Raw genomic sequence first — 27314 nt, 5'->3', positions numbered from 1 at the left:
GGCTGATGTCCAGGGCTGCGCTGTGCTGATTGGCTGGCACAAGCTCTAATGGCTTACAATTGGCCCATTATCTACTGCATGCCCCACCCCCACCCAGCTCAGGAACAAAGTGGAACAGTGGACACAGAGAGGAAGGTGATGCAAGGTTTGTGATGTACTTTTGGCCCCCATATCGAGTGCTTCCTGTGTGTGGCATGTGTGTAGTATGTATGACTGTGTGCCAGTGTCTATGTGTGTAACATCGTGTGTGTCTATGTGATAGCAGCGGCTGTGCTTACAGCTGGGCTCTGCACTGTGTTCTGGCTTTGAGGAGATATAACTGCATGTGTGTACTTACTGTATAAAAGCTGGCTTGCGTGTGACTATGAATATGAACATTTATCTTTGTTGGTGTGTGTACAGTTTGTGTGACAGGAGTATTGTTATTGTTATTGATGAATAAATTGGCAGAGAAATGGGTATTTCTGCATCTTTTATGATGGATTTCACCCAGAGCGGTTGTTGAATGTTGGTGTAACGTTTTTATTATTAGTAATCAATCTGGAAAGAAGCTTATTAGTCTTTTTTTTCTGAGGACTGAAAAAAAAAAAATACACACAAATATTCTTAATATCATTTACATCTATAATAAAGCCTTAGCTTGATGTGGAAATATCATATCTTATCACACACAAGTGTACTTAATAGACACAATACAATACAATAATAGTAGTAAAAACAAGAGTGCCAGATGTTGAATTTGGTCCTTATTGGAAGATCATTACCTTGTAACTGCTTCTCAAATGTAATAATGTTCTGCGTTTCTTGGTCTTATAAGATAATTAATTCAATCTTTTGGGGTTTTGGACCGTTGGTCGGACAAATCAAATCTAAAGACACCGCGGGACGTAGAAACTTGTGAGGGGCGTTCTTCGTAATTGTATGACATTTAACAATCCCAACAATTAATTGAGAAAGTATCCGATGGTAAATTATGTTACTATGATGAAGTAAAAAAAACACTTTATAAGAATGAGACACAGGATTATGGTTGATATTAAGATTGCTGAAGTATTTAGTATTTCTTTGGAGAGAGGGGACAGCTTTCTAACTGTAGGACAGAAGTCCTCGAACCTTCAGATCTTACAATGTTCAAACTTTCTGTAAGATCAATAGTTCCTCTTGGTTTACTGCTCCTCCTCTTCCCCCTCACCCTTCTTCTCTAACAACCTGTTCCTCCACTCATCTCTTTTGTTTCTGTCCTACCTATTCCACCTCCTTTCACTCTGCTCTTCCAGATATGGATTAGATTCTTCATGCCTCCGCTCCACCGTCTCCCCCTCTAGTAGATTAAATTGCTAGTTTCTCCCGTATCTGCCCTCTCCTCTGTAGTGGCGTGTCCACATTGCTCTGCAGCTCACTGTCAGTATCCATAAATCAAATTGGCTGTGTGCGTGTTCTTGTGTGTGTACTTGTGCGTGCTCACATCTGCACATTTACAGCGAGTGCGATGGTCACTTTGCTTCTTTGACGCTACAGAGTGTAATCGTTCATCTGACACTCTTTGTGTGTGTGTGTGTGTGAGTGGGTGGGTGTGTGTACATGCTTGGTTACATGTTTTCTCTTACTTACTTCAGCATGTCAATGCATTTGTTTTGCATACGACTGCTTCAGTGAGTGTGTATTTATGTCTCCGTCTTGTATCTTTGTACGTGTGCAGGCATGTGTCTCTGTAATCATGTGTGCAGCTCTGGGTCTGGCTGGCTGTCAGTCTTGATAAGGACAGCGGTTGGGGAGGCGTTAGTCGAGGCTGCTGCTCGCCCGGCCTCCGCTTGGTGGATCTGCTGAGAGGGAGCTGAGCCATTAGACACGCTGCAGTGACTTCAGAGAGAGGGAGTGAGAAGAGGCGGGGTAGCGTGGGAGCGGAGATGTATGGCGAGCTAGGTGAGGATGGAAAAAGAGAGTGAAGGAGATGCGGGACTAAGGAGTGTTGTTTGGAGGGGAGAGGGAATGCTATCGAAGGGAGAAATTGGGAGGGGCCGCATAGAAAAGCAAGATGGGCAGATGGAAGAGCAGGAGGTAAGGAGATGGAGAGGAGTGAGGGAGGGGATGGGCAGATGAAGCGGAGAGAGGGGCAGAGAGAGAGAGAGAGAGAGAGAGAGAGAGAGAGAGAGGGTGAGGAGCGAGAAGGAGAGTCTGTAGAGGAGAGAAATGAAAAATGAGGAAGAGAAAGAAAGAACAACAGGTGTTGAGTGATAAAGAGAGGAAATGGTGTAACTGTTAATGTCCAACCTTGCGCAGTACGTGTGTGAATATCTGCTCAGTTTGCACACATGACAGACTGAGACGCTTAAATAAAGAAATGTGAGGTGGTGAAATCTCTAAATCTATCCACCCTTCACTTCTTCTCTCTCCTATTCCCCCCGTTTCCCCTCATGAGAAGCATTAAATATCCTGCCGATCATTATTTATTCATCTATTCTCCAATTTACCTCTCTATCTACTTTCTCTCTTTAGCGAGAGGAGTCAAGATATTGTCTTCTCCTCTCTCTCTCTCTCTCTCTCTCCATCCTTATTTAGAAGCACCAAATATGTAACATGTTTCCTCCAACCTCCCGGGGAACATTTGTCTCTTGCGTGTAAGAGGCGGTCGGAGTGATTTCGCCTCGGGCCCCGCCGACGCGGTAAATGTGCCTGTAGCTTCTCACATTGTCGACTCCTGGTTGTCAGTTTGAATTTTGGTAACTGAAGCTGCACCTGCACCCATTACCGCTTCTTCGTTGCGCATGCAACTGGCATTATTCAAGGACCTCACGGCGTGTGTGTGTGGCGTCACGACAAGAGTAGAGATCGTTGTCAATTAGGGCGCTTAATCAGTTTAGCCATTCAATTTGCATAATTTTGGAGGCGCATTGCATCTTGCTTATGATGGCGAGACGTTGGGCAGCTCAATCTGCTAAGCAAATCAAAAGCTCCTAAAATAAAAAAGGGAGACACAGCCTATAGTTTTGATCTTAAGTGTATTGAATGCGGTTCATATTCACTGTGTCAAAAATGTGTTTTTTCCTTTTTTTTTGGACCACATGTTTTGCTTTACCACCACGGTCATAATAGTCTCCTTGTTTACTTGCTGCTGTGAGGAATGATTGAGTCATGTCCTTTCCAGCCGTGGCTGCCCCATCTGGTGTGGACATCATTAAGTGAAGAGAGTCCCAGTGGCTGGGTTTGTTGGTGGTCTTGACCTGCAGTCCCTCACACTATATGTAACCTTGCAGACTCGTGATTGGGCATCATTTCAGTCAGATTGATCTGCTATCGGACCGCGTGTCAATCGTGACTGAGGTAAAGCGAGCTGGTGACGAGCCTAACAGCTGGAGATTCCAGTTAGATTATTTTATCAAGGAAAAGACCCGGGGCTCAGAGCTATCTACTCTTTAAAGAATTCCTACGTAAAGCCCTCCTCCACTTTCTAAAAGAAGCACAAAAGAAAAAGGAGGAGCACACTGGTAATTGTCCTTTGAAGATGAAGAGTATTTTTTTAAGCTAAATATGTTGCCCGCATCTGACGGGAGAGGTTGAAGATAAATGGTCGAGGAAATAACATCCGACAAAGGTCACGAGTCGACCTATCGACAGTGTCGAAAACTACCGTTCCTCTGACCCTCTGACACTTTTTTGGGATTTGAACAACTCGCCCACTGGCTGTCTGTGACATTTACCAATAGTGGGGATGTGATGTAACCATCATTGCTGTTAAACTAGGTTAGGCCATGGCAGTTAGGGGGGGGGTGTCTGAGGCTGCTTATATCACTGCGTTATCAAGTGGCCATGTGTAGATATGAGAGTAACTGTAACATCAGCACTGCAGGGATAGAAAGAGCCTGGGAAAGTAGATGTGTGTTCAGCCGACCAAAGCCCATATAAGGAGAGTTTAAGAGATTAAAGTGAGGAGTTAAAGGTTTCTGATTAAACACTATGTTCACATTAATAACTGAAGACAGACACAGCGCAGATCAAACAAGCAAATTGCTACCTTTTGCTAAGTACAACAGTAATGAGGTGTGTTGTTTGTCACACAAAATAATAATCAGTATAGTCAGCAACACTTTTGTACAACTCTATAGTGAGAATAACAGCAATGTGGGTTTTTGCATGCTTTTCATTATCACAAAGTATGTTTGTTAGCATGCAAATTGAGGGCAAACGCACCACATTTACCCCCCGTAGAAATTCTGAATTCATAGAAATCTTTTAGTACAATGTAATATTTCTCAAGCTGAATGGTTTAATATTCATACGTAATAAAAATGACCAGTGGGAATGTCCTGAATGAACACCAACACACCTGGAAGTCAGATCTATATTTGTAAAGTAAACTTAAATGTAAAATTCAAGTAGAATTAGAAAAAACAAAACCAGCAATTCACTTTGGTTAGAGAAACACACGCTGATTAAAGTGTCATAACATGTTTTCGTTAATTACAATTAAGTTTAATGAGCTGTATAATTGTAAAGTTTTGCCTATCTTGCCTCAGACTTGTAATTGCATAACTCTACTTTCTTTTTTTCCCTCCCTGCCGTCTTTCAGGAAACAAAAGATGAATTTTGGCCAGCGTTAGCTCCTCCCCATTCCTGCTCTCTCAAACACACACACACACACACACACACACACACACACACACACACACACACACGCTCTCTTTTACACTCTCTTAAATGTGCAGCAGCGCTTGCATTCAGTTTTTTTTCCGAGGCAGAGGGAGAGACGGAAAGACAGAGAGATTTGCTGTAATAAAAAGTGAGAAAGGGAGGGTGAGGGAGGTAGCTAAAGAAGGCACGGAGGGAAGGAGGGAGGGGTAAGACAGATAGAGAGAGCGGGCGAGTGAAGGGGACGGAAGGAAGGGGAGAGAGTGTGTGAGAGAGAAAGAGAGAGAGAGAGAGAAAGGAGGGGGAGCACATGTGTATGCTTGTCACTAAGGGGCTGGGAGAAGGACTACGGGAAGCGAGGTAGCTGGCCACAGCCGCCATATGCTGACTGGATTCCTGTTCATGTCTGCTGTGTGAAGGCTGTAGGTTTCTGCTTTGTGCTGGCCGGCCGGGGAACACACCATGGGAAGCTCACATCTCCTCAACAAAGGCATGCCTCTAGGTAAACAACTAGCACTCTGCTTTTATGTCGGGGACTGTGTGTGTGTGTGTGTGTGTGTGTGTGTGCCAATATTTAGGAACTCTACATTATTCTGCCTTCCTCTTCCCCTCCCCCTTCTCTCTCTCTCTCTCTCTCTTTCTCTCCCTTTTTCCGACTCCTCTTCCTCCTTCTCTTCTTAATTCTCTCTCACTCTATTATCTTTTATTTATCGGCCCCAGTCTCGCTGAATGGTTCGCCTTTTCTCTAGCTCCCAGTGTGTGTGTGTGTGTGTGTGTGTGAAGAGGCAAATCACTGCTATTGAAGGCTGCTTGAACACCTCCATTTGTGGCGACAGAAATAGATCTCTCTCTCTCTCTCTCTCTCTCTCCTTCGAGGGCTAGCAAGGACATGACACATATTTCCCTTTCATTGTGCTTCTTTTTACGGAGAGCGGTTGCCTTGACACACACGTATGCACACGCACGCACACACACACACACACACACACACACACACACACACACACACACACACACAGGGAACTCAACTGACACACATATTCAAGTGTCCACATGCATCCACACAGCCGGATTCACAGGCAGGTGACAGATGCTACTTATGGTAGGGGCTGGAAAAGACGTTTCTAGAAAATGGGATCAAGGTGCTGCTGAGGAATAAGAAGGGGGGGTGCGGGTGTGGAGGAGGAGGAAGAGGGTGTGAGGATAAATGATCGTCCACCCTTTAGCTGAATCATTGCATCGTTGGTCACCTACATCTGGATTTGGGAAGTTGTTTCTCCCAAAAGAAATTGTAGAGATTGTAGTCTGTGATGTCATCAACAGGCTGCGGGCTGTGTCTCTTGATGACATCAAAGATTCAAGTTGCATCTCTGATCTTTTTTTCCTTCCCCTCCTCTTCCTCCCCCCTCTCTTTCTTTGCTTCTGGAGTGATCTCCACATCCGCCCTAACTGTGCCCCTAACAGCTCAAAGAATCCAAGGTCACAGGAATAACGACCATGTGAATTATGGTTGAGAGAGGGTTGACATTTGTAAGATGCTCACGCACAAATCACTGCCCGTCAATAATCGTGACGCTCATCTGGTCATCGGATCTGTTGCAGCACACAGCCGACATCATTGAACCATTCAGCGCTGATGTACAATCAGTCGGTCGTCCCGGGTGATTGATGGATGTGTTGATTCATGCTTCGGAAGGCAGGGGTCCTCTGATCCACAAGTGTTGAAAGGCGTCTAGTCTGATTAGAAAAACCTCGATCACTGACACAATCACACGCCAGTCACCCTCCCCGAAATTGCCTTTAAACATCTAATATTTTCACGATAAAATGTGAAAGTATAATCTCATTGCTAAAGTGAAAACTACATAATTTGACTCGAGTTTGAACTCATAGAATCATTTTACAAGCGTATTACAGGTAACGCGTAATGAGATTGTGCTTAATAACTCCAGGCAGTTTCCCACCAGAAGGAGGCAAACTGCTCATGTTGTGACATGTTGCCAACCTAGAAAAATCACGAGCCCCCCCCCCCCTCACTTGAAAGTACATATCGTTCACAAGGCGTTAAACACACCTGCACGACGCAGACTAAACAAAGAGGCATTAACAGCAATGAACTTGTTGGAGTGGATTAAATGTTGTCGTGAAATTGTTTTACTTTTCATAAGCTTAATAAACACTATGAATGTTAAATAGAGGTTCCATGCTAGACCTACCATATACTGTACACACTGGCACACGCTGACTTTTTATATTGCACAGCCCACACTTTAATTAGCATTTTGAGTTGAGGATTTGATTTAAACTCATAAGCCTGACTACTGTAAAAAAATAAATAATAATAGCGTGTAAAAAAATGGACACCGAAGCAGGTATAACTGACAGCACTTATAAATCTATAAAGAACCGAGTGCTCAGCAAAGAGACTGTGCGCACTGATAAGCATCGAAAGGCTTAATCTATTATATCTAATGCACATATTAAAAAAACCTTGAGCTGTGAGGGAAGCAGCAGTGATAGATCTACCAGCAGCAACTAAAAGGATGGGCACTTAAAGGCCTGCCATCTGCAATGATGGCAGGCCAAAATGATTAGTTACATTTAACTATACTTGGAAACAGCTTGGGCATTTTATTGAGAAATATCATTAAAAAAGGCAAATGTGGCGAGTGGCATCATGCACAGAATAAATAGCAGAGCTACATCCCATGAAAGCAATTAGTACGTATTCCACTTCGAGCTAAATGAAAAGCACAAGTGCATTGTTGTTATTCATTTATCGGTGAGTCTGTTCTGAGAGATTTGCTTAGATGGTGTTCATGTTTCAGAGAGAGAGAGAGAGAGAGAGAGAGAGAGAGAGAGAGAGAGAGAGAGAGAGAGAGAGCAGCCTTCAAGCTGGCAGTTTTGCATTGTCTGCAATAAAATGCTTTCACTGTAATATTTGATTCATTATTATGTCATTTTAAACCGTGACAGCTACACTAAATGTGAACAGTGTATGCATCTGCTCCTGCTTTTCTGACTCTGAATCCACTGCGATTACTCAACTAGACGGTCCGCATATGCAGTAACAGTCATAATCAGTGTGTGAAGCACAAGTGAAATAAAAAATAGTTTTGATGGGGAACTGACTTAAAGACCCCCTGTGGGATCCAAGGGCGCCAGTTTGGAAACCCTTAATCTATAATACAATAAATGCCTCGTAGCTTTATTAATCCAATAATGGGCACATTTGTTCCAGTGTCCAAAGTGAACCCAATCCAATTTAACCTTCAAAGTGATTGTGACTTTTTTTAAATGTACTACTTTCTGTCGTGCAAGTATTGTTCAAGACTGTGCTTCTTAACATCCTTCGTTGATGACATCGTATATATCAGAAGTGTTTACTGGCTCCCTTTATTCAGTTTGCTACATGTGCATCAGCCTCAGAAGCTTACGGGTTTAATGAATTAAAACTGCTACAAAATGAAATGGAAGAACGGTATTTTTCAATAGAATTGATGTGTTGTCTAATCACATGGAAAGGATGTGCAGTAAAGTGTGGTGGGGAGCGGCTACTTGTATAGGCCTCATTGATCCAGCGTAGTTTCTATCAAGCGGAACATTGTGCTTTCAAACCATAACCGGTCTCTATTCACCTCCTTGCTGACCAAAATACACACAAGGAACTGGTTTAAAACTGAGGGATCAGTAAATAACAGTCCACCTGGAACCAACATATGCATAATCAAACTTTGACTCCAAGTTGGCCGCCACAACGAAGCCGCTGCCAAACATTGTTGTTGCCGCTCCCTCCGTTGTTATCTCATTGTCTGTTCTGCTGCTGGTGTCTTTAGTTCTGAGAACAAAAAGCTGACAAACCTGAACTGTCTTGCTGATACAGTACTGCTTATGTGTGTGTCTGCGAAAACCAGTCTGTGTGTGTGTGTGTGAGAGAGAGAGAGAGAGAGAGAGAGAGAGAGAGAGAGAGCGAGAGAGGGGGAGGGAGAGAGAGAGAGTGAGATGCTTGGATACCACTGAATGTGACTCATGTCAATTTGCGCGGGTTAGTAGGCTGAGCTGGTACCTGTATTTCTGTGTATATGGGTGGGGCTGAGTGTGTGTGTGTGTGTGTGTGTGTGTGTGTGTGTGTGTAGGACTGGTGTTGAGGGATGTGCGTCTTTCCTTCCTGGGAACTGAAGTGTGCATAGAGAGACAAAAAGAAAGAATAAAATATTGCAGAAACATCAGGCCACCTTAACACTTTGTACCTGGACATTCAGGTGTGTGTGTTTGTGTGTGTTTTTTTTTTAAAGCAAATACACACTGAGATGATTTAAAATCAGGGCTTTTCTTATTGCTGGAGAGAAAGACGGAACGGGAGAAAGAAAGGATACGGCAAGAGAGATGAGGAAAGCCGGGGGAAACCAGAGTGAAATGAGAGCAGGAGATCTGAAAGTGAATCAGATTTAGGGATGGCGAGAGCAACACTGACGGGGGTGACAGACGAGGATACGGTGGCTTTTTAACCACGCCACGTTGCTGCATGCCAGAAGAGCCAGTGACATTATAAATCAGCCGTGCTGTTGGTTGCTACAGTTGCAGACAGCTGACTGAGCACAGGTGCCGACAGCGACGCTCCACTCTCTGTCTCTGAAATGCGAATGCGTCATGTTGCCGAGGTTCACAGCAGAGACTTTTAGTTCAGGGAGCCGTGGTCACAATGTGTGAAAGGCCTTCGTGTTGTGGCTGCGAAGTGTTTCATGGGCGCCGTGGTCAACGCAAAATACGTGTTTACGATTTACGTGGCGATGCAATGAACTATTATTTTCATTATCAATTAATCAGCTTATTGTTTTATCCACTCATTGATAAATCCTTTGCTACGGCGTCTTCAAATATATTGTTTTGTCTAACCAACAGACCAAAACCTGAATATAAATTTTAAATGATTTAAACAAGTAGCAAATCATAATATTTTCGAAGCTAGAACTAGCAAAAGCCTGACCTAAACAATTAAATCGGTTATCCGAATTGTTGCTGATCGATATGACTAATAGATTAATTGATTTAGCTCTATCTTCATCATTGATTGATCGCTTAAAAGTCTTCCAAATCTTTTGATCCATAAAATAATAAAAACTGCCCATCACAAATTCCTAAAGCTCAAGTTGATTATTAAGTATTATTGTGAATTCACAGTATTCTAAAGTTAGTTTTTAAAACATGTCATTTATTAAACTAGATGCTCTGGAAATGAAAAACCCTCGTTATAAGAGAGTTGTTGTGGTTCTTCGGTGTCGCAGCTCGTGTTGGCAGAGCGCTCTCTACCGAGGCTGGCAGACTTCCCTGTGACCCGCACGTTTAAAAACACATGATCATCGTCTCCGTTGACTGACAGTCCGATAACATTGTCTCGTTCCCCTGGGACCGAAACAAAGATCCAGCTGTTCTTGTGAGCTGGTCAATGACAGCTGGATACATGCATGCTGCAGGGCTTTCCCACCGGCTCGCATGATTCAGTCCCAGCAGTCCGTGGCAGATGCTTTTTCCGTCCCTAAATGTCAGTCAAATAGCTTTAGCGTTATTTTGGTCTGATTACAAATTTTCCGACAGATGCAATTTTCATATGGCGTCCCAGGCCCATAAGCTCATATTGCAATAGCAGAGTTGTGAACATGCTGGTGGTTATTGAACACGATGGTTATTCATTTTATTGAGCAATTATCATCATTTCCATTCGGGATGTTAGAAATCCCTTCTGCAACGCTGCCTCAAAAAAATGTTTACCAAATGCGCCGGTGAATCCTGATTCAAAGCTCAGTTGCAGAGAAACACTGGATGGATGGCAAGAGCAGAGCCGGAGCTGTAGCTCCATTGGCTGTCAAGAGGCCTGTTTGCACTGTGAAAACTCCCAGCAGTCACCCACCCCTGAGGCAATGGGGGGTAGAGAGAGAGAGAGAGAGAGAGAGAGAGAGAGAGAGAGAGAGCACTGCATGTAATGAGAGAGGGAGAGTGGAGAGAGAAGAGGTTTTTAGAGTTTAGGAACTCAGTATTTGCAGTCATTTAATATAACAAGAATAATTTAATGAGTGTTTAATGTGAGAAAATGCCTTCAATAAAAACTGCCATTTGAGTTTTGTGGGATTTAGGAATAGAGGGAGTGCATTAATACTTGCAGTATTTTGCTGAGGTTTGTGTGTGTGTGTGTGTGTGTGTGTGTGTGTGAGGGGAAAGACAGAGAGAGAATGAATGGGTGTTTTATCATACAGTACTACTCAGCAGTCAACGGTGCTGGTCCTCCCAAGGTCATGCTCGGTGCTGGAATGAAAGCTATTTCCTCTCTCACCCTGACTGAGTGTGAGCCTGACTGAGTGTGAGTAGGCTGCTACTCTCCAAACACGCCACTCTGCTGCACAACTGCTTCGACTGACCAGATTTCCTTATCCTGTGCAAGTGAACATCATGCCCATTTGATTTTTTGTTTTTTAATCGGCCATCTCTGAAACACGCTTTGTGTTTTCTGCTCAAATGAAAGCTCAGAAAAGTCTGTTGGCTCAATTAGTGGAGTGCGGCGCCTCCGGGCGAGTGTGCTACTTGTGATTACATCTGAGCCACGACGACGGCCGAGGACTTTTTAGCTGTTGCAGAGTTCCGATTACTCAGCTGTGCACCATTGATTTTGTATTGATGTGTAAATGCAATTGGCTCCGGGCGAATCCTATTATGGAAAGCTAATGTTTTAGCAGCTCACATGAGGCATTGTGAGCAATATTTGAGTTTCACTTTATTGGTCTGTGGGTGCTGCTTCATCAGTTTAGATTTCCTGCTGCAACCTGACAAGGAGAAGAGAACGAAACAGAAATTGAGGGATGGATTGTGCTGGATTTTGGGCGGTCCATTCTTCTCTGCACCTTTTGATCATTTTGTCTTGTAAGTGCTTGTATCTCAGGTTCAGGTTGTCATGACTACAACATGCTGTAAGGCAGAAACCAGGATACAATACAGGTGCTTACCATAAGTATTCCCAGATTTGCTTAAGTTGCTAATGTTAGAAATTTAAGCAGTAAATCTCTGCAACCAAAACTAAAACGACGTGTCTCCACATCCAACCACTGTTACGACTGCAGGTGCACATGTCAGCACTGAACCCATGATCCCAAACGCTCTCTGCACTGATGCATTCCCCGGTTACAGTGACGTGCACTCTCCCACGCTTGGCTTTACTGCTGGTCGACACATGCAGGAGGAAGTATGTGCTGGTTTAAAAATAGGTTATAAGTAGTTTGTTTGTAAAATAACGTATAGTTTTTGAAAATAATATATATATATATCAAATAAAAGATATTGATGTTTCAAAATATCACATCAACAGTATTTCCCCATGCACGCACACTGGCTCACACAACAACCGGAGGAAACCACCTTTTAAAAATCACCCCTTTGCAAGCCCGAGCAAAACATTTTTAAATAAGAATTTACTTTCCGTGGGAAAGACGTGGGCCGTCCATCTACATTTGTCCTACGAAGTTTTGTTTTTCTCCAGTACTTTCCTGCTTTGTATTCATATTATTCATACAGCTTATTTAGTCCTGGGAGGTGCCCAGCACAACGCAGCCCTCACTTACTGGTCACTGAGCTGCACCATTGGAGCACATGTACGGAAGAAAACCCACAGTAGTAGTAACTGGCCAAACGTGGATGATGTGGCATCATGTTCATGCAACAGCAATGATTTATATTGCCTGTAAAAACATGTTGCTCCTGAAAACACTGAAACCTCTAACATCAGAAAGCAGTGGCGCCTCGCTGAGCTGTTTTACACTAATGCTTCACAGTCGTACAAGAAGACATCAGATCTACAAATGTCTCTTTCATTAGCTGTGAATGAACAAGACACAAGAGTATTTAGAGGTTTAATAAAGCAGATAATCCCTTTTGGCATTTCTATCATTCTAAATGATAAAGGTTAACACCTCTTTTCTGAAGATTCTCAAAAGGCATTGTGGGAAACGTGAACTCACTAACGTGAGTACAAATATGCAATAGATGAAGTACAAGAAAACAGGGAGATTACAAAGCTTCCGGACAAAAATACAAAAGGGAAAGCACTGAAAATCAGAGATCAGTGATAAATACTGGGAGTTATTATTGAGTGTTTTCCTTTAGGGAGGGAAAAGTGTTCCTCAGTTTCAAAGCCCAGGTTTTCCAGACCATTTCTTAGATTTGGAGTTGCCAAACCTCTTTCCACAAGTGTGATTCTGAGGGGTGCATGGCATTTAAAAAACATTGTGGAGGCCGTAGAATGCTGATTTTGAAAATGACTGGTTCAAGGAATAAAGAATACCTTCATGGGAAGTTCGCCCAACGCAACTGGAAAACAGTGTCAAACTGAGAGGACGCGCCAGTTGTATTATTCATCTCGACCAAGATAGAGTTTGAGGGGGAATATTTTGGGTGAAATGACGGAGTTGATTGCTCATATGAGATACGAGACAGAGAAGTAAGGAATGAGCGATGGGTCCCGTCAGCATCGGCTCTAACGGGCATACCTCTGCGCTCGTTTCATCTACAGGGCTTAAGAGGTCCGTCAAAACCTTGCGCGTCAAGGAGACCCAATTACATTCTTCCTCTGAATCCGTCCATCTTTCAGATGTCTTGGCTCTCAGTCAGTGACCTGGAATCATTAACTCTTCAGGTACCTGAAAGGAAAGTCAAACCGGGAGATCCCAGCAGATTGCAGTGGTAGGAAACAGTTAATGAAAACGAATAAATGTGCCCCCCATCGACCACTGCTCTTGTTGAACCTGAGCGGCGGCCCTCTAGTGGGGTCGTCGGGCGTATCTGCCTTGTTAAATGCCACTTATCCTCCTCTAAGGCCTGGCAGCACTCGAGGAGTAATGGTCTCGTCTGAAGAGACGATTTAACAAAACATCCTGCCGAATGGTTGAAGGGGTTCACTCTTATTCCCACACTGACAGACTTCGGCCAGCTTCCAGGTACTCGCTTCCTGTCTCATGAACATACCAATATGTCATTTTAAGTGACATTTTGATGGATTTAGAGCTGCAATATATCCCCTTTTGCACGTTTGTAATTTAACACTCAATTTAAACCAAGATATGCTGTGGAAGAGAACATTGAGACATGATGTGGAGCTTCAGGCTGCTGTCTCATTTGTTTTCTGGTCAAGGGCAAGTATTTTATAATACTCTCCCAGCCTGTATCCTCCTCATCCATCTCCCCAATTACTGCCTGTTTCAAAGAGTCAGACAACTTCAAGGTAGTAATAATTAAACTGAAGCAATAACATCTTTAAAAGTAATACGTTGTGAAACACGACCAGTTGTCATAGCAACTGCATCAGTCCAGAGCAGAAATATTATGGGATGCAGGCATAAGCAGGGCATCATCTCAACGCAGCAGCAGAAAATAAATAATGGTGCTGATTGAACATATTTCTACACAACCTACGGGCAGTAGAGACTATTTCCACTTTGGTTTTGATCATCGGCCACTTCTTCATTTTTTCTGTGTGTTTAGGCATCAGGCCACCCATTATGAACGGGCCCATGCACCCGCGCCCCCTGGTGGCGCTGCTGGACGGACGCGACTGCACGGTGGAGATGCCCATCCTGAAAGACGTAGCGACCGTAGCCTTCTGTGACGCTCAGTCCACACAGGAGATCCACGAGAAGGTAACACACTTAACTAGATCATGAACACACACACACACACACACACACACACACGCACGCACGCACATACACACACACACACACACGCACGCACGCACACACGCACGCACGCACGCACACACACACAAGTAGGATGCATCAAATCAATATTTATATATTATATATATGATCCTCACCACACCAATGTCAGCTTAATCCAAACTCCACGTTTCTAGTAAATTTAACCATCAACCAATCAAACATCAACCAACCAAACATTAGTCTGTTTGCACTATAAACGGTTGCACGTCCATCAGTGGGCTCCAGTCCTTTCTTTTCCCTTGTTCGTTATATGTAACCATCTTTTGTCTGACCTAGACCTTATATCACGTAATTTCATTCCGACTTTATTTCATTCACGTCAGCCTGTAAGTGCAGCTCTGAGTTTCTGACTGCAACAATATCCACATGCATAACACAATAACTGTGTTTATTTCGGCTATTTGAAAGATGTGAGCACAAGGAGAGCAGTGGGGGTCACCACCTTGCAATAATGCGTGAAAGCTTCTGTCTACTGACATGAAGGCAGCGTCAGCGCAGTAGTGGCCTCATGAAAGAATATTGGCTCCGTATTAAGGAAAATAAATCTGAGGAAAAAGAGAAGTAAAGCAATTAAAAAAGGAAGAGTTGAAATGTGGGTCAGGCTCGGGTTCTGCCACCGTCACTATGGATTGTAAATGGTTTTGTATGTCTGGCGGGGTTACGTCTCGTTCTGGGCGTCTGCCAGGCCCACGCGCTCTGTGAGCGTGCTCAGTAACCCACAGAGTGGGAGAAACAGATGGCTCTCCCTCGCTCACTATCTCTCTCTCTGGCTCTCTAGTAAGCAGCTACCTCATTGTGTAATTAAAAGGGCCTCTTTATTGAAATTGAACCGCATGTCATTTTCATCCTCTCTGACACACACGAGGAGGAGGGCTGGCAACAGTAGAAAAACATTGTAAGATTAAGATTAAGATTGCAAGAGCCAATTAAAAGGCGACTCAATGCACAGCCATATATTCCCATTCGATAGGAGATAATCAAATTATCTGCTATGGAGTCAAAATATTGCATTTTTCAATCAAAACAATGAGCCGTTGTCCTGCAGTGAGGATCCCATGTCAATTAGATTAGTTGTGTTTGAGGGAGAGATCTTGATGCCTGTGGTTCCGAAAGCTTAGTTTCCATGGTAATATTCAGGAAAAGCAGTCATTCCACGCTGGCAGTGATATTAAAAAACAGGATGAGAGAAAAAAATAAACAGCATATCCTGGAAAAGAAAAAAACTCCTCAACTGAGATACTGAGATTATGGAAACACTGTGACTGAACTCTGGCCGCTGACACTCGCCCAAAGTTGTTCCCGCAAAGCTACGCTTGACTTGTGCACCCTCACGCCGACGCACAACACACGCTCATGATCTGGCCGTTGCATTTTGTCCATTTGTTCTGTAATATACGAACTCAAAGCACAATCATAATACTCTGCAAACAGACACTCTTTTATGCCCTGGTGTTGTTTAAGCGCAGAGGTTAAAAAGGCTGCACTGAGTTAGACATTTCAAATATGCCCTTATTATTATTATACAGTTTAATCAAGTCAAACGGTGTGTGTGTGTGTGTGTGTGTGTGTGTGTGTGTGTGTGTGTGTGTGTGTGTGTGTGTGTCTGTGTGTCTACAGGTGCTGAATGAAGCTGTAGGAGCTCTGATGTACCACACCATCACTCTGATGAGGGAAGACCTGGAAAAGTTTAAAGGTCTGCGCATCATTGTCCGCATCGGCAGCGGCTACGACAACATCGACATCAAATCTGCCGGGGAACTGGGTGAGGACACACACACACACACAGAGGAAGTGAGCGTGTGTGTTGGTCATGTGCTGCACGGTTATCAGTGTCTATATCATTGACACTCTTTATGCGTTAAGAACATCAACACCGTCCTTTAACACCACCACTCATCCATGTATCTCTAGGAGCCGTGCTACTGCTTTATAGCCGACACAGTGTTGCTTAATATGGCTCACCAGTGTTAATACAACATAGATATTGTAGCCATGCGAATGTTTGCAACTATTTTAGTGGAGAGCAACTATGAGTTGTTGTGTTTTCTGTCCTCAATACCCATCACAGTAACCGTCCATGTAAATAGGAACAAGTATGTTCAAGTAGCTCAAAGCGGAATGTTTGTTTACTAACATAATTCACCTAAATTGCAGCTTTAGACACATGTGACTTTCAATAAATTGCCATTTAACTCCAGAGCTACTTTTCACAGCAGGCTGCCACACTTTTATTGTTCCATCCAGAGCCAAGCTTAGCTCTGCATGGGGAGAGCTGACTGGAACCCCGAAATGGAAAAGAGCCATTGCTGATATTATTAATTACACCTTCAATCACAAGCAAAAGAGTGGAGTTCCAACTGTTGAGACTGAAGCATTGATTAACATAAACAACGAGCCACAACAAGCAAATAAGACAGTTTTGTCCCCAGATCTTCGACTCAAGAAGAAGTAGCAATACAATATATACTATATATAACTGTATATTTATATATATGCATGTATACGCATCGTCTTTAATGTTGCAGCTGGTAAAGGTGGAGCTCATTTTAATTGCTTTGTAATGCTAGGAAGCTTAATTAAAAGATACAAGTTGACATATATCTGTATTAATAACTGGAATCTCCAAAGTAACCAGTCACTAAAGCTGTCAGATAAAGAATAGAATAAACTGGGAACACGTAGAGTATAAGTTCCTCAAAATTGTACTCAAGTGCAGCACTTGAGTTACATTCCACCACTACTCAACAGCTTATTTCACCAATCTCCCCCTATTTCTTTTTTTATGATGCCAATAGGTATTGCCATGTTTGCTAGAAGTCTGCTATTAAAAAAAATATTTAAAAAAAAATTAAACTCATGTCTGTCCTGCAACAGCCAGAGCCTAACTAACGTCCCCCTATCTCCTTCCACCAAGACGCTCTGCAATTCGAAAGCAGCCAGTAGTGTTTGCAGAGAAAATTGCTGACACGACATCTTGGGTCTGCACTTCTCTTCCAAAAAACAGCTTTTGCCAAACTTCATCAAATGGCCCAAAAAGCTTTGACTAATCCTTCTCTGCTTTCTGGTCCAACAGGCATAGCTGTGTGTAATATGCCAGCGGCATCGGTGGAGGAGACGGCGGACTCGACGCTGTGTCACATCCTCACTTTGTACCGACGCACCACCTGGCTGCACCAGGTTTGTGTCTTTGCGTGGGAATTAACTGGATTTAAATGAACCGACTCTCAATGTATTGGCTACAGGTGTGCGTCCAATTATCACGATGTAAGCTGCGACAGTTACTAATAATTGTCGACTGACAAATCAGCAAAGTTGAAACGTTTCGCCTTCTTGAGCGTGTCGCTGAATTTGAGAGACGTTGATGTGAGATGTAGAAGGTGCAGTAAAAAGACTTAGTGTACTTCATCACCATGATCACAATATCTAAAAGGATTTAGACTTTGGTCACTGAGTGTTGAACTGTAATGTTCTGTGATATCTGCATGTGCTCATTAGTTGTTGTTCATGCCAGGCGCTCCGGGAGGGCACGCGGGTTCAGAGCGTGGAGCAGATCCGAGAGGTGGCGTCAGGAGCTGCGAGGATCCGAGGAGAGACACTGGGACTCATCGGGCTCGGTGAGTAACAGCATACATGTGACTCCGTGCGAGACCTACTTATCGTTCTGTCTTAAAGACAATGAGTCTACAGGCAGCAGTCTTGTGGCTGTACGAATGGTAAGATGCTAACGTGTGCTGGACTTGAAGCTGCATCATACCAGATTGGAAGCATTTCCATTGCCTCTAGACAGCTCTCAACATGGCGAAGCCTTAGCTGGCGGCTCAAAGCTAACCGTGCTAATGGTACAAACTACCATAAAAGCAAATAGTTGTTTGCAGTTATATATATATATCTTAGTGTTGTATAGTTAAGTACAGTTTTGAGGTATTAAACTTTATATTTCCACTCTACTACATTTCAGACGGAAATGTTCTACTTTTTAATTTCATTACATGTATTCGACAACTGTAATTATTTGTCAGATGAATATTTAAAAACCTTAACTGTATATAAAGTAGTTAAAAATAACTCCACCTCGAGCAGCTTCAAGAGTTTATAAAATGCTACTTCGAGATTCATGCTTCAATATTAAAAATCTAATAAGGTAATTTATAATAATATATCTCGCGTGACATTCTACTGCTACAATGAGTACTTTTGATATGATTTTGCTACATTTCGTAGCATTGGTGTATCATTGATGTATTGGTACTTTTACTTAAGTAAGAAAACTAAATATTTACTCCACCACTGAAGCAGTGAACAGAACATGAAAAGTAAATTCATGAAATGACATTCATCCTGAGAGATATGACTGTCTGGACCAAATTGTTGAAACATTTCACTAAACAACCAGCTGGTGGCGCCAGAGTAAAAGTCAGGTGATCACGAGTCATTAGGATTCATCTTCTGGGGACCATGAGCATAACCGAGCGACACATGCTGCCGCTAGCAAAGGTTTTCATTTTGTTCATTTTGTTTGACGGAGGGAAGTTGGACTGAAGTTTCTAATCAAAGGATTTTTCATCTCTCTTTTCCATTTTAATTTTTTTGTCCTTAGCTCAGCTAAATGCACTTCCTAAAAAGTTAATGCCAATAAAATATAAGCGGATTAAACAGAAAGCAAATCTCTTGCCTGAACAGTCTGGAAGCCTTTTCAGTAATAATGAACAGACGCGTGCAGCCACAGAATCATGTTATTTCTACAAGGCAAACGTCAAAAAAGAGAACATACACAATGTAAACTGCGTCTTTTGTTCACATGCTCCTGTGAGTAATGTGTGTGCGCCTCTATGTTTGTATGTTTCTAGGTCGAGTGGGCCAGGCTGTAGCCCTGCGAGCCAAGGCCTTCGGCTTCAATGTGATCTTCTATGACCCTTATTTGGCTGACGGGGTAGAAAGATCCCTGGGACTGCAAAGGGTCACCACACTACAGGTAGCGCGCGCACACACACACACACACACACACACACACACACACACACACACACAATGGGGCCACTTTAAATTCAGAAGCATCCACACCTGTACAGCTTTAAGACCGGCTTGTGGAGCGATTTTTCAACGACTTACAGCCACAGCAAACAGACACTAGCAAAAATGGTGGGGCCAAAAGAACTATAAGCTAATTGATTTCCAGTTTATTTCTTTTGTCCTTTATTTCGTAAAAAGAATTCAGGTTGTCTTCTGTAATAATAAACCGCTGTATTTAGGATATTGCTTCATCGATTACTAAACCATAAAGCTGACTAAAGTGGCCAACAGTGGCCACTGTCTAATTCCATTTTATGTTATGGCATTTTTTTTTAACTGATAGTATTGTCATTATTTTTTTTATTATGTTTTATATCTTGTGTTTTGGATTTGATTTACTTTCACTGTCAATCACTTTGTAACTTTGTCTTGGAAGGTGTTTTAGAAATACACATCATATAAAAACCGAACAATTTCTCTAAAGTAGCTCTGAACATTAACTACCGTATACTTTTGGTGACAATTGATAGTCATCAAAGTCCCATAAGGATTCTAGCCAAATAAAAACAAAGATTCAGATTCACCGATTCAGACTAAATTACACTGCTACACTACACGCCATCTACCATGACACACGTGCATTGACCTTTTCCTCTGCGTATGATGGTATAGAACGTTTCATTGCCATGTTGTTGCTAAGCCAACCGCTTCGCTCCAAGTTAACTTCCTGCCAGCTCCTGCATTTACAAACATTGCACCGGGAATTACAAAGTGGCCCGTTTAGAATGTTTATGTTGTCACGTTTTGAAACGGTCCGCCGTCTCGTGAAATGATTACTGTGGCGCTCGTGCGGCGGTTAAGCTGCCGAGAAGAGTGTCGATAGAAGATTGGGATTCATCTTCGGCAACCCTCCCTGTATTTCTCCTCAGGACCTGCTCTTCCACTCCGACTGTGTCTCCCTGCACTGCAGCCTCAATGAACACAACCACCACCTGATCAACGACTTCACCATCAAACAGGTGGAGGGACAGCAGAACACACACACACACACATACACACACACACACACACACACACACACACACACACACACACAGACTTATGAGCCCTTATACGCACACTTGAATGATTTATTTATCCCTGCATCCCATGACCATAAATATTAAAGAAGCGGTTACTCGGGGAAGCCCACTGCCGGCATACAGATGAATGAGGTCATTCACTGCATATGATGACTGATAAACTCTGAAATATCAGTTCGTCCTTCATCTCCAGGGCTAAGCCCCGTGGACAATTTTCATCCCAAGACACAGGATATACTTTTAAGTATTTCTGACCTCGCTGGAAGAGCGCAGGTGAAAAGAAAGAAAGATCAATAGAATATGATATAATAACATTACCGTTAAATGTTCTCAGCCAATTTAGATCAATATAAAGTGTTAATCAGGTGAAGCTGTGACCTATTAGAGCTGAATGTGTGTTCATGTGTGTTAAAGATGCGCCAGGGGGCGTTCCTGGTGAACACGGCCAGGGGGGGTCTGGTGGATGAGAAGGCCCTGGCTCAGGCCCTGAAAGAGGGGAGGATACGTGGCGCTGCTCTGGATGTCCATGAGACCGAGCCTTTCAGGTAACACACTCACTGACTGTTGGTTATGTTGCTGCAGACACACCTGGCGGAGATCTGCACTCTATTGAGTGCACCTTTCTAGTTTCAATTATGTCATTAATTACAAGAAAATATATATTTTTAAACGCATGACGTACATTTTCTGAACCAAATACATTTTATATTATATTTGGGTTTTGTATCTTCTATAGGAGGTCTATAATACTAATAATTCAACTTAAACATTTTAGGTTATGGTGGTGTTTATATATTTACCTATAGTGGTAATACTTCAAGTACTTTCCTGTGTTATTTGTAGCCGACGGTATCGCTCCACAATATATTTTAGGATGCCTAAAGTCTGAAATCCACTCCAGCCAGACAGGCAGGTATGCAGAGCTGAAGCATGGAAGCTATTCAGGATGCTTGTGTTATGCGGCAGGATATAGAAACACATTATGAATTCCTACAGTGAATAAAAGCTACAAGGGGATGTTGGGTTTGGAAAATGTGGTGGGTTTTGACTTTAAACTGTGTAATCTCATGGCATTCAGGACCATTGTTATTACTATAAATAATGTCCCAAAAGCTTAAAGACCAAACTTGTTCAAGTTAAATAATCATTATATTATTTACACAAATCACAGCAAATGCGAGATTCACCTTGGACAGACACACACACACAAGGACACACACACACACACACACACACACACACACACACACACACACACACACACACACACACAAGGACACACGCGCCCTATCTCGTGATTTTCTTTGCAGCTGTCACTGATTTCACTGTGTTTGTACATTGGTCAGTTTCAGTCAGGGCCCGCTGAAGGACGCTCCCAACCTGATCTGCACCCCACACGCTGCCTGGTACAGCGAACAGGCCTCGCTGGAGATGAGAGAAGAGGCTGCCAGGGAGATCCGAAGGGCTATCACAGGTAGCGCCCACGCACGCACGCATGCTAAAAATAAAAATATTTTGGGGTGTTCTATTGCAGTCGAGCATTAACCGTTCTTCTTGGACTTTAGCACAGAGAGACTTAAAGTCTTTATTTTTCCAGTCTGCCTCTTACTTTCTTTCTTTCCATCCTCCTTTCCTGATTCTTTCTATGTCATTTTCTCCTTTGTGGTTTCCCCCAGTGGCTCAGTCTTTTTACCACTGACCCGTTTAATCTTGTCTGACATTTATTTTCTCTGTAGAAAATGGGTTAGTGAGTACAGTAACGCTCCCCCAGTGTGCATTAACTTGAATTCCCTGTTAACTTTTTTTTCTTCTTTTGCCCCGTTTCTATACTGTTCAGGTCGTATCCCGGACAGTTTGAAGAACTGTGTGAATAAGGAGTTCCTCTCCCAGAATAACCACTGGGCAGGTGTTGACCCAGCTACCGTTCACCCCGAGCTCAACGGGGCTTATAGGTAATAATCATCAGGATAAAGAAACCAGTAGTGGTCAGTGCAGTTTGATTTTTCTCCCCCAAACCCTGGTAAAGTGATTGATAAGTTCGGCCAAATGTCTTGAAAGTAGAGAATGACAGAAGATAACTGATATATAGAGAATATTAGTGCTGTGTTAGAATAACAATGTGTGACTGGGACTTTGTGATGGTCATTTTTTTCTGAGATTTAATAATCCTGATTAAGAATCTTTTTGAAAAGACTCTATTGAGCTGCATTCTGATCAAGAAGTGTAGGATCAAGCATTTCTGGAGCTTGACCGATACTTTGGAATAAAAGTCTGAATTTATTATTCTCTTCTGCTCTATTTTGAACATTTAAAAATTAAATGCATGTTCCGAGTCCCCCAACTGTGTGGAGTTGCAATACACTGTGGTACTAAAGTATGCTGCAGTATTACACCACCAAAGTATTCAGATAAATATTAAGCTATACATATTAATATTAAATTGGCATTTAATGGAGGCCTACTCCAATGTGTTTGTGCAGGTCAAAACAAGGTCACATTTTGTAATTTTAGTTTCAGTTTTACTTTGATGACTCAGTTTTGCGTCTCTCTCTCTCTCTCTCTCTCCTCCCCCCCTCTTCTCTCTAGGTATCCCCCAGGAGTGGTGAGCTTGCAAGCTGGCGTCCTCCTGCCACCAGTTGAAGGCATCGTGCCCAGCGCCGTGCCCATCACACACACCCTCCCGCCCTCCGTCACACACCCTCCTCATGCCCCGTCCCCCGGACAAAATACAGTCAAGCCACCAGAGGGCGACAGAGAGCAGCATCCGAATGACCAACTGTAGCCACAAACACACACACACACGCACACACACACGCTTGCCTGTGTTGTCTGGTGACCGGAGGAGGTTGGCCTGGCAACCAGGATCATAGCGATAAGCTCCATAGTGACGAGTTGTCATCAGACAGGTGGTGTCAGACGGACAGGTTGAGGTCCGAGTAACAATCGATTCTAAACACTCTGGCAAATTGGTTCCCAGCAGCCGGTTCATACTCCAAAGAAGAAGAAAAAGAAGAAAACAATGATGGTAACGATAAGGAGGATGATGAAGAGGACTGGATAGCTGTCAGGTGCCCCATTCAAAGAGCAAGACAGTTGTCCTCTGCTCCAAACAGACTGCAAGGATCCTTCAAGGATGATCTTCACACGACAACTACAGTAGTCGAGTTACTGCCAGAGGTAAAAAAAAATTAACAATAACATATATCTGTTGATTTGGGAAGAAAACGTTCTGCATAAAATTCTGCTGTCTTAGACTGTAGTGTGTCCAAAGTTAGAGGGGCAGGTTTCATGTCTTTCTCTCTTTTTCTGTGTCCTTTCCTTAGTTTGATGTACAAGCAAAAGTAAAAGTAGTAGGTTATGAAATGAATGTAACCTGTCTGTGTACAGTTTTTAGACTTACGGCAAGAAGATACTGATATTTGGATGCCAGTCTTAACAAAAACAAGGGTTGTGTGATCTCTCTATGTAGCCAAACTGGTTTGAGAATACAATATCTGTTTTTTGTTTCGTTTTATTGTCCTCAAATTAACAAGCCCCAAGCCCTCCCCACCCCCTCGAGAAAAAAAGAGGCAGCTTTTTGCACACCATCTCAGGAAATTAAGTTTCCGCAGTTGGTATATTATTTTTTAAATTTGTTTTAAATATACCTTTTTATGCCACTTAGTGCTTTTGTTTTTCTACCTGCTTGCCTTTTCGTGTCCTGCTACATTAGATGCAAAGAACTTTAACGAGAGCTTAATTTGATCTAATGTTTTTTGTTGTTGTTTTGTTTGATATGTTTAAGGGGCATGCGATTTTGCTCTTGGGACTTGTTTGTTAAATGTTTGACCCATATCGAGGGGGTTGTGGGAAGAAAGGCTGTCGGGAGGTGGTGTAATGGTATGCTTGGTCGGGTTAATTGCTTCAAACAAAGCAGGTTATGTACAAGGCAATGCACTGATATTTTGTAGCAGGTCATTATTGTGGTCTTCACGTCTAAACATCCAGTGCTTCCACCATTTCACACATTCATTGTCCAAATCACCAGACCATAAACAGCACGGCAAGGTTTACAAATGATGCGCAACATGTTGCTTCTGTCAAATCAGAAGTCGTGGGAAAAACTCTATTAATCAGTTATTCAAATGCTTTGCTCTCTGCCAAAAACATTTTTGGGTTCCTATTTGAAGTTAAACTCACTTGTACAGATGTCTCATCCAGTAAAAGAACAGGTAATGGTTACCGACTGATGAGGAACAGCTATGTCCTTGAAATTGACAAAAATGTCTAATATTTCTCATCCGCTACCAAATGGACCTGTCAAGACTTTAAAAAAAAAATACTCAATGGCCAGTTTGACCAGCGAAGACGTTTCACGACGTCGTTTTCTTTTAGTCTCGTATTCCTTTCACATTTCACGATGGGTCCTTCCTGAGTGTACCGTTTAGCCGCCCTCTGTGGCCTCTGTGTCTATGTGTACATATGGTGTTCTGCCTGCCTGTGTCAATGTGACTTGGTTGTATCTGTGTCTGAAAAAGCAGCACTGGGAGAAGGGGCGGTGGCTAGCACTCTCCACAAGGCATCATTACAAAAAAAACTGCCATCACGAAACGCTGTAAAAACACGAAAAAAAGAGCTTCGGACTAGACTTCAAATCCAAGGCAGCAAACTGACCCAGCGATCGATGCGTTCACTGTTGACGTTCTCAACAAGTAAACAAGATGCTGTTACGTCAACACGGTCTGAAAGTCTTTTTCCGTCTGGTTTCACTGATTCCAGGTCAAGTGTTGTTGATGTTAGCAGGACAGCTAAGTGACGGTGCTTTTTGGATCCCCTTCTACCAGCAGCTGAGTAGTGAAAAACAGTCCACTGTTGCCTGCCTGGTCTTCTCCACGGTGCGGTAGTAAAAGTAGCAATCAGGGATGGAAATTTCACGACCCATTGTACCCAGTATGTCTGCGTTCTCACTGGCTAGTAAAGAAGTTACTGAGGTGATGTTTAAATGTCACTGTCGTTATGTGGGGAGGGAAAACTCTTTGCTAATACTTCCTGATACAAACTGTAAGCATTCCTCATTCAAACTGATGGGGGCCACAAGCAAAAACAACAGACACGCTTTTAAAAAGGACAGCCCCCCTCGACCAAAAGAAAATGTAAAATACATGTCTGACCTGTTGACAGCAGTACTATTTATCAATCTAGATTGTGTTAGTTTTGGAAATGTCAGCTGTAGAGGTGCCTGCCTTCTCTCAAACATAATGGGACTGTATGGCTCTCGGCTTTTGGGGCTCAAAGCGTCAAAACAAATACATTTGAAAAACCTGGTTACTCAAAATAGTCCACAGACCTGGTTGTAAGTAGTTTCATGTAGGATATCCAACATAAGTTCCTACAATATTTGATAAATAGCACGACAGGTAAGATGTGTATTTTTGATTTTAGGGTGAACTGTTTAAAGTGTCGAGGTGCTCTCTGAAATTCCATCCCTGGTAGTAACACACAGTTTACTGTTGCCTACCGTGGTCCCCTTTATGGTAAAGTATTAGGCGTAGCAATATACAGTATACATATTCTATATTCTACAGTAAATATCATTATTTTTGGTCAAAACTGACAACCTGACAAAGATATGTTTGTGACTGTATGCATTTGTATGAATTATTTTAAAAAGAAATAAACTGTGGAAAGGTGAAGTTTGTGTCTTATTCATGTCTGAACTAAATTAGTATCACTTAATTAATAATAAAGATAACACTGTATACTATGTTTGATAAATATATAAAAAACATCCGTGAATAATTCTAGCTGTGAAAAGACTAGTTATAACAAGTTACATATTGTTTCTTTTACAATTTAGATCATTTATAAATCGAATTTACCGCTTTCCTTTATTGCAGTGAATTGCATATCTTTGGGCTTTGGACTGTTGATCGGACAAAACAAAACATATGAAGAGATCACTTTTGGCAGATTTCACTATTTTCTGATGTCTTATAGACCAAATGATTAATTGATCGATCAAGAAAATAATCATCAGGCTACTCCATAATGAAATTAGTTTCAGTGTCTGCATTGCAACAATGTAAATCAACATCCTTGTGTATGCATCCTGACCCTGAGTACGCTTACATTCATCACCTTTGTCCATGCGGTATGAACTTGAAAAACAGAATTATATTAAGTATAAAAAAGGACTTAGCAACCGTCTGGTTTCACACGCGCCAAGTGTTTAAACTACCACTTTACTCAAATATGACTAGTTAGACACATGTTTGATTCATTAGAAGTTTGCATCCATCAACTATAAAGAATATAAAGTTACTAGCTGACTCCAACAGATGTCACTAGAACAGCTGAAACAGTCGTACTGAGGAGAAAGACACGCAAGCCAGATGTGACAGCTGAATCTGCGGTGGCTCTGCTGCTTGCATCTGTTTTTTAGTTTAATTTACTTACACAATAAATCCATATTCATCTTTGGGTGTTCCTCGAGACCTATACAGCGCACCTGTGTCACATTAGTGCCGTGGTTGTCAACACTTCTTGACTGAGTTATTGACTGCTCGAACATGGAGCAGAGTCTTTAAATTAGAGATCATACAATAAGCACTACAATATGGAATATTAATAAATATGGTGTGGTATGGAATAATGATATATGAAATATATGTAATCTGCTTTTGTTTGCGCTGTGGATTATCCAGAAGAGCAACGTCACCTGCACTGTAGAGACTTCCATCATTGAATCATTTAAAGGCCTCGAGATGAGTCAAAAGTTGGACTCTTTTCTTTCAATCTACGTAGGTAGGTTTTTATGTAGAAATAAGATACAGCATAAATATTCAAGAATCTATTCAAC

At 42.4% G+C, this 27314-nt stretch overlaps 1 protein-coding gene across 6 annotated transcripts; it reads left to right on the top strand.

Moving 5' to 3' along the window:
- Positions 1–94: 94 nt before the first annotated feature.
- On the top strand, positions 95–26148 carry LOC117737375 (C-terminal-binding protein 1). 6 transcript variants are annotated; one of them, XM_034543295.1, is made up of 12 exons: positions 127–145; positions 5046–5128; positions 14149–14303; positions 16002–16146; positions 17458–17561; positions 17896–17998; positions 19232–19356; positions 20324–20413; positions 20891–21021; positions 21823–21950; positions 22314–22428; positions 23063–26148. In XM_034543295.1, exons 2-12 carry the CDS (start codon positions 5089–5091, stop codon positions 23256–23258), a joined length of 1332 nt encoding a protein of 443 aa, XP_034399186.1. In that variant the 5' UTR covers positions 127–145; positions 5046–5088; the 3' UTR covers positions 23259–26148. The 6 variants fall into 6 exon arrangements, with proteins under 6 accessions (XP_034399189.1, XP_034399186.1, XP_034399188.1 ...); XM_034543294.1 differs by lacking the exon at positions 127–145 and adding an exon at positions 1824–1923; XM_034543296.1 differs by lacking the exon at positions 127–145 and adding an exon at positions 4674–4777.
- Positions 26149–27314: the final 1166 nt, after the last annotated feature.

The sequence above is a fragment of the Cyclopterus lumpus genome, chromosome 10, assembly GCF_009769545.1.
Source record: "Cyclopterus lumpus isolate fCycLum1 chromosome 10, fCycLum1.pri, whole genome shotgun sequence".
NCBI classification, from domain to species: domain Eukaryota; kingdom Metazoa; phylum Chordata; class Actinopteri; order Perciformes; family Cyclopteridae; genus Cyclopterus; species Cyclopterus lumpus.
The sequence above is the reverse complement of the archived record's forward strand: the minus strand, read 5'-3'. Positions and strand labels throughout refer to the sequence as shown.